Source organism: Parasteatoda tepidariorum, chromosome X1, assembly GCF_043381705.1.
Source record: "Parasteatoda tepidariorum isolate YZ-2023 chromosome X1, CAS_Ptep_4.0, whole genome shotgun sequence".
Lineage (NCBI taxonomy): Eukaryota > Metazoa > Arthropoda > Arachnida > Araneae > Theridiidae > Parasteatoda > Parasteatoda tepidariorum.
In genome coordinates this window covers 78,286,255-78,294,064 of record NC_092214.1, presented here as the reverse complement: position 1 = coordinate 78,294,064, position 7,810 = coordinate 78,286,255, and the positions used below count along the sequence as shown (strand labels likewise).

General features: G+C 29.9%; 1 protein-coding gene across 1 annotated transcript in view; it reads left to right on the top strand.

The window, feature by feature from the left end:
* LOC107437027 (SH3 domain-binding protein 5-like) overlaps positions 1-7,510 on the top strand; it is a gene marked incomplete in the record, with an annotated part of 46,659 nt that extends 39,149 nt beyond the window's left edge. Inside the window, 1 exon segment of the mRNA XM_043051886.2 lies at positions 6,761-7,510. Within this exon segment, the coding sequence (XP_042907820.2) occupies positions 6,761-7,057 (297 nt within the window).
* Between the last annotated feature and the right edge of the window lie 300 nt (positions 7,511-7,810).

Here is a 7,810-nt window from a genome sequence, read left to right as displayed (position 1 = left end):
GATAGAACACTTAAATAATATGGAACATGTGCACAGACAGTTTTTGGAAATCTATTCATGTTCTCTGTTAAGATAGATAACAAAAGAAACTTCTCTCCCTTCTATGGTTCATTCAATAAAAAGTAAGATAAGAATTCGACCCCCTCTTGAGTGAGATAGGTTTCTCCAAACTTCATTCAAGTCAAGGAATTGACATTGATAAATTGATTTCTATGAATTCACTCCTTACCACCCACATTTTTCCTTAACTCTTACACTATGTATATCGCAGGAAAGTGCTAACCACACCTGTTTCACAGGTTTGTGAGTAACTGTTGCTTCTTCTAAAAAAATCTTTAAACTTCGAAAAAATAAAATTTTATAAATAAGAACAAAAAAAAGCTGAAATATTGCACTTTTGATTTCTTATGTAGTCAAAATTTTGATTTTAAAAAGCGGCGGCATTGATTCTATTAAAGGATGTTTTTAACATGTATTAATATTGTAACGATTCGGTTATTGCCGATTTGATTTTATGAAGCGGCTGATTTTATTATCCAGTGATTTTATTAGCGGCGGGCACCTTTAAAAATGAAATTTAATTAAGAAATTCCATTAAAAGTGCTTTATGTAAATAAAATAAAGGCATTTATGTAAATTAATTATACCACATGCATCTATTTAGATAACATTTTTTAACATGCCTTTAACACTGAAAATAATTTTTCAAAGATTTTTGACGTCTAACGTTCTTTGCTTCAATAATTCTTCTAATGTTAGAAAGAGCAGCAAATCCCTCATAGCCGATGTTTTTCTGGGATTAAAAAAAAAGTCTGTAAGATTTCTACAGCTTTTTCTGCCTCTTTTGCACTCACTTTTAATTCATCAATGTGATCTTCAGCTTCTTCCTCTTCATCTGATATTCCTCTTACATTATCAATGATTTCCGCATCTGTTAATGTTCCGCACATAGCCAGACAGTTGTCCACTTGTAAAAAATCCTCAAAATTAATGTCATCATTAATTCTCGATTTTATTGTATTCCATTCTTGCAAATCTGGCACTGCATTTTCATTGTCATCAGTTTCTTTTTCTTTATTGATGCCTTCGACCTCTTCTTCATCCTCTTCACAATTATTCCTAAAACCAGCCTTTTTAAAACCATTTCGAACAGTTTTCAGAGAAACATTTCTCCATGCATAATCAGTCATTTTGATAGTATCCAATGCATTTATCTTTGGAAGAGAACTTTTTTCATTGATGGCATCTACAAATGTGCGTACCAACTGCTTTCTGTAGTTCACTTTAAAACTCCTAATTATCCCTTGATTCATTGGTTGCAATTTTGAGGTGGTGTTTGCAGGAAAATATTTTACAGTGACATTTTTCAAGTTAGGCAGATTGTTATGTGCAGTGCAGTTGTCTATGAAAACAATAATTTTTCTCTTTTTCATTCGCATAGATTTGTCTAGGGATTTAAGCCAATCGCCAAATATTTCACTTTTCATCCAAGCTTTTCTTTTGGCTCTGTACTTGAAAGGAAAAGATTTAAGTTTAGCAAAGCATCTAGGTTTTTCCGAATGTTCTATCATGAGAGGAGGAAGTTTCTCTAATCCCTCTTCATTGGCAGCTAAGAGCAACGTCAAACGAACTTTGCTTTCCGCCTCTGCACTCTTCATCCTTAAAAATGGCAGTTTTGTCTGGCAAGCATTGATTAAATAGTCCTGTTTCATCTGCATTGAAAATATTCTTCGGTTCATATTCTTTCACTAGAGCTATCTACTCTTCACACACACTTTCCGGCACAGGTGCACTTTCCCCACAAAGTTTGTGCTATTTTTAAACTTTTTAAAACTTTTGAGCCATCCATTGCTGCCTTTGAAATGTTCAGCATGTCCAAGTTCTTTAGCAAAATCTTCCGCCTTTCTTTGCATCATCTTTCCACTGATATGGATTCCTTGGATTCTGCATTGAGTAAACCATTTCTTAACGCAATTGTCCACATCTGGAAAAGTACATTTTCTACTTTTTTTCACATTCTTCTTGTTTAAAAAAATTTTCTCCACTACTTCTCGATTTTTGATTATTGTTGATAGAGTATTAGCTGCTATACCAAACTTGACAGCAACTTCGTTCTTTTTCATTAATAGATTTTCATCAAGAAATTTTAGGATTTTCATCTCTTTGTCAATGGACAAAACATTCAATTTTCTTTTTACTCCTGCCATTCAAAATCGTAAAAAAAAAAAACTCGTCATCACAGAACAATCACAACTTTCAGTCTACAGTACAGAATGAAAATGAATTTATATTCCCAGCTTTCTTATCTATGGGGGAAAGCTGACCCCTGGTGGTCACTCAATTCTACTCATCAATCAACCCCTCACTTACAATCAGAGTCATTGTATTCCTTTCTAGTTAAGGAAGTGCAGGGATAGTGATCGAAATTCCAAGAAACACCCCCAAACTGTTCATCCCTATATACTGAAATTCATCACTGTCAGCCAGTTCTGCTGATAAAGAAAAATATGTTGCTTTGGCACCTGTGCTCTATTATTAGAAATTCGAGAAACAGAGGTTTCGAAGGAAAAAAATTTCAAAATAAACATGGAAAACACATTGATTTCAGATAATAAATGCAGGGAATCTTAGAAAGTATGAGATTTAGAGGTTTTCGAGATAAAGAGGTTCGAGATAAACAGGTTCAACTGTATAATGAAATATATAATGAGTGAAATTATTTTTTTTTAAGTCAAATGATCAATAATTTTAATCTGAAATCTTTAAATTTCATTAAGATAATTTCTTGTTAGTCTGGAATGTTAGTCTGTTTGTGCTTAAAATTTATGAAAATTTAAAATCGTATGATGAAGTTGTTTTTATTGAAAACACTTAATATTGATTCATTGACTTAGAAAATATTATATCATTAAAAAGAAATTTCATGAGTAATTTATCTGAAATCTAAATATTTTGATTGTTATAAAATATTTATTGCTTGCATATAACATTTTAAAAGGTTTAATCTAAAAAAGAAATTAAATATCTTCATTTCTTTAATTAAGAGAGAGAACAAAAATTGAAATTAAGTTATAATTGTCTTAAAAAAATGATTAAATTGTAAAATATTTGTTTTTAATTGAATAAAAAACTATGACTAAATGAAATATATTGACAAAACAAAGCTTATGAAAAGTGTGACTATGTTAACTGCGTAGAAAAACGAAATGAAAAGTGTGACTATGTTAACTTCGTAGAAAAATGAAATAACAATGAACTTCATCAGTTAATCACATGCCTTTTAATCATATATTGTTTTCATTCTATTTGTAAGGGTGCATATTGTATGATTTGAAAATTCCTTGAATTATGGAAAATTAATTTGTTTACTGGGGTTTATGATTTCCAATGGCAGCTTGAAGCCAACTAAGCTTCAGATTGATCAGAACCATCAATCTGAAGCTTAGTTGGCTTCAAGCTGCCATTGGAAATCATGAACCCCAGTAAACAAATTAATTTTCCATAATTCAAGGATTTTTCCAATGGCAGCTAGTTGATGACAAGGGCAACCTGTACACAATGCTGACCTCATTGTCACAATCATATTTTTTGTCCTGAAATTAAGGTGCTTTTATCTCCATGACCGCCCTGTTTATGCGTTCTCAGGAATGTTTTACATTTTTTTTAAACAGACATGATTATTATTTACAAAGATTTTTGAATGTATAACCTTATCTGCATTCTGTTATAAGTGTCTTTCAGTACATCCATTGGACATTCTTCAAAATCAATTCAAACACTAGCACTTCATCATTATCTAGTTGTAAATTATATACAGAGTGATTAAAAAATGATTTTGCCAACATATGACTGTCTGCAGAGCATATCGTTAAAAATTTTGTACATAGGTATTATGATCTATGCGCTCAAGAATGATGTTATAAATGATTGTGTAGTTCTCATGGTTACAGTTACAGCGACAAAATTTTGAAATTTTCAAATGAAGACACCCATTTTTTATGTAAAGGTAATAATTACATTAAAACTTAAAGTGGAGCTGGATAGATATATTTTTATTCACAATAAATTGCTACACTAGGCATCTGACAAGTGTTGTCATTTTTCATTGATTACTTTCAGGAAAAGAATGTGATTAGGGGTCACAAAAACGATCATGTATGGCCAAAGCCTAGTGTCCAATTCTATTTTAGATTTTTTAGTTAAAGGATTATTTTTTGATTAAAAGCAATTTATGTTGCCAATTTCGCAAAATTCGACATTTTTTCACTGTAATTGTGAGAGCTTCTCAATCGTTTTCAACTATTTCCAGAGTCATATGTTGGGAAAGTTATTTTTGTTTCATAATCTCTCTCAACATTACTTAAAGTATAAATATTTTCTAAGCTAAATGTAGGAAATTTGAAGTTTATGAAGAAAGAAAAAAATTGTGTTTAAAATGTAATTTAAAAAAATTAATTAGTTATTAATTAAAATTAATTTCATTTGAAATAGATTTAATAATATGTGTGTGTATCGAACCCCTCCCTCATTGGTTTTTTCTTGATTACTACTAAGGAAATTTGATAATAAAATAGAACCATGATTGTTAAAAAGACTAGTCTCTTCAGAGAAAAGACAGATACATCATAATTTTATGCGTAAAATTGTCAGTGGAACATTACAAAATTGGGTTCTAGTTAAGAATGTCTCTCCCTTTAATTGTGAAATATTGCTGGTAGTGATTCACTTTCCTTGTTTCTGATTAAGTTGTTGAAGGGTTAATAAGGAGTAAAAACTAGACATGAAGAACCCTTTATCCAATTTATGAATGACCAAGGAGAATAACTCAACGCAATAGCTTGTCTGCTATTTCATTTACGAGATACAAATTTCGTTTTCAAAAATAAAATAAATTAAAATCAATAAAAAAGCATGAATAAAAAATAATAAACTAAAAATTGTCGAAATTCTTCCATTCTTCCCCATGATCAATCTGGCAGCTACTGATTTAAGGAAAATTTCTTTCTCTGCTTTGCTCAGTCACACTTTCCCTGTGATTATGTCATTTCATTTGACTTTCAGGAATTAAAAAATTTTACGTAAAGTACTTGGTTTTTCTACCAAGCAGAGAGAGCTGTTTTTCGACTTTCAGTTTGCAAACCTGCCCCTACGTATATTATACATTTTAAATGACATCACGGGATTTTAAACATAAATTCTCGGCACATCTTGTTAAATTGTGGTTTTGTTTGAACATGTCTATTCTGGAGTTCAGCTTTTTTTTAAAGAAAAATGATTTAAATATTATAGTTAATGAAAATTAAATTTTTTATTACATTCAGTGATTTTCATACAAATTTCATTAGAATTAGGTGACGAGAAAAGGGTTGAAACTATCTAGGAGAGTCAATAATTTGCTTACAGAAGGTTTTTAATTAAGGTTTTGTGTTCATTTAATTTTACCTTAGTCTGCCGCTCCTTTTCGTTCGATTGAACAGAAAGAAAAGGAATCACCCTACCTTTCCATCGACTCAGCTTTCTGGATGACTCAGTATTTCTACTTAAAAAATGAGGAAATTGAGCAAAGTTTTTCTCAATTTTCTGGAAACCAGATAAAAGGTTTTATACTGTAAAGCTAACTATACTCTTACATAATAATTGATTAAAAAGGAGATGTGTATTTTTGCCATTTTCATATTGCAATTGTAATTCCCCTTCACTATTTTTACTTTTATATTTACATAGTAAAGTATAACATTGTATTTTTTTATTACCCTTCCATCTTCCGTTTTTTAATAAGCATGTGTAATGCATTTCCCCCTCATAAATCAAAGATCCTCCTTTTCCTTTACTCAACTTCAACGATGATAGGAATTTCCGCATTTTCCATCAATCGTTCTGGTTCAAAATGGCAGGAAAACCTAGCAACATTTTTCTGGTTTCCTGGTGGTTTTTTATTGGATAAAAGGTTGAGTACTGTATATGAAAATATTTGTCATCCAGAACTGAATCGAGTGAAGAATGTTTGGGATTACCTTGGCTGCTTTGAGTCCTCCTCCACAGTTGTTACATGAGCTGGAACAAGTGTTACTTCATATCTGATCAGGTTCATATATAAATTTGTGTAAATTTCTTAATGGCAATAAAAAAGAACTGTTTGGAGCACATTTCTTCAAAAATTTTTATCTCAGTGTTCATTTGTTTTCTAATTAGACACAGAAAAAAGTAACTTAACTTTTGGGGACAGTGCATAAAATATAGGAGTTAAGTGTTTAACGAAATAATATATCAGCTGTTTTGGTGAAGTTTGAACTGTGTTTAAATTATTCAAACAGAAAAGTCCATATATTAAAATTTTTAAATGTATCAAATTAAAAGTTGAGTTATCACAATCTAATTTATGAATGTAGATAATAAGTTCCTGGTGAAAAGTTCCAGTAGAAAATGTACCAGTTATAAGATCTTGCCACAGGGAAAATTTACATTTCTTCCTCAAGAAATGTCTTTCTTGCTATTTTAATGCTATATCATTTAGATTGGGAAATCGAGTTAAAAAAAGAGGAAGACTTCTAAGCATGGATTATTTTTTTCGGGGAGGGAGGTAGTGTTTTTAATTTTTTCTACAAAATATTTTCTTAATTTTAAATAATGATTTTGGTTAATCATTATAATTTTAAATGTTTAATATATTGAGAAATCAGGTCTAAAATATTGAGAAATCAGGTCATAAATGAGTTGAATGTTTTATAATATATATTTATTTATATCATTTAATTTACAGAGCAGTGATGTAGAGTCTGGAACTGTACTTTCTAAGGGTGAAGAAGATCTAATTGTCAATGCAAAGGATAAACCATTGTATAAAAAATACAATTTTGATATAACAAATGAAATAGGAGTTGAGCGAAAATTCTTAATTGCAGATGTGTTAAGAATTCAACGTGAAGAAATATCAGATTCAGAAAGCTTGGCCAGCACTGACACTACAGATACTTTAGATGATAATCAAATAGACTGTTTGTTGTTGGAAAAGTCAATAAACAGCCCATTCAGTGATGATGATATATCTTACAAGTAAAGAATTTATAAAAATAGCATTTCATTCCATATTGATAGTGATTAGCATGGCAATATAAAATGGAAGGCATATGTATTGCATAATTTTATGTTGTAAATGTGTTCATTTTGAAAACACCATCATTCTAGTCATTGGTAGATTGAGAAAATCTCTGAACAGTTTCTATTTAAGAACAAATTCATTGGTTGGCATTTTAAATATATATTTACACTTAGTTCGTACATTAGTTATTATTGTATTAAAAAAAATTATTATCAAATAAGATAATAGCAATAAATATTTTTTTTTATTTCAAGTACTTTTTTTTATTATTTTATGACAAAAATAATACTATATTTTTATCTAAATGTACACTTCTTAAGTATTTTATTACCATATTTTGTTATGATTTCAATTAAGATATTAGCTGTATATAGATTCTTAGTGTTAAATAAAAATTTCTTGTCTTTTTTAGCACTGTGTTGCTGTTAAAAACATATATATAAAAATGAAAATTCTTTACATGTTCTTCTTTTCATTAGTTTCCTATACATCTTCACTGCCTCCATAGGAAATTCAGATTAACACCATACCAAACTTGCAAACGTTAATTTTAGTTGCTTGTAAAGGGTTTATTAGGTGTAAAATAGTTATAGTAAACATAATTCAGTATAATTTTTATAAAATACTGTAAGGACAACCTATGCTGCTAATGGCCCTATAACAATGTGTTTGAAGCTCTATACTGCAAGAAGCACCAATGATCTTATAAAA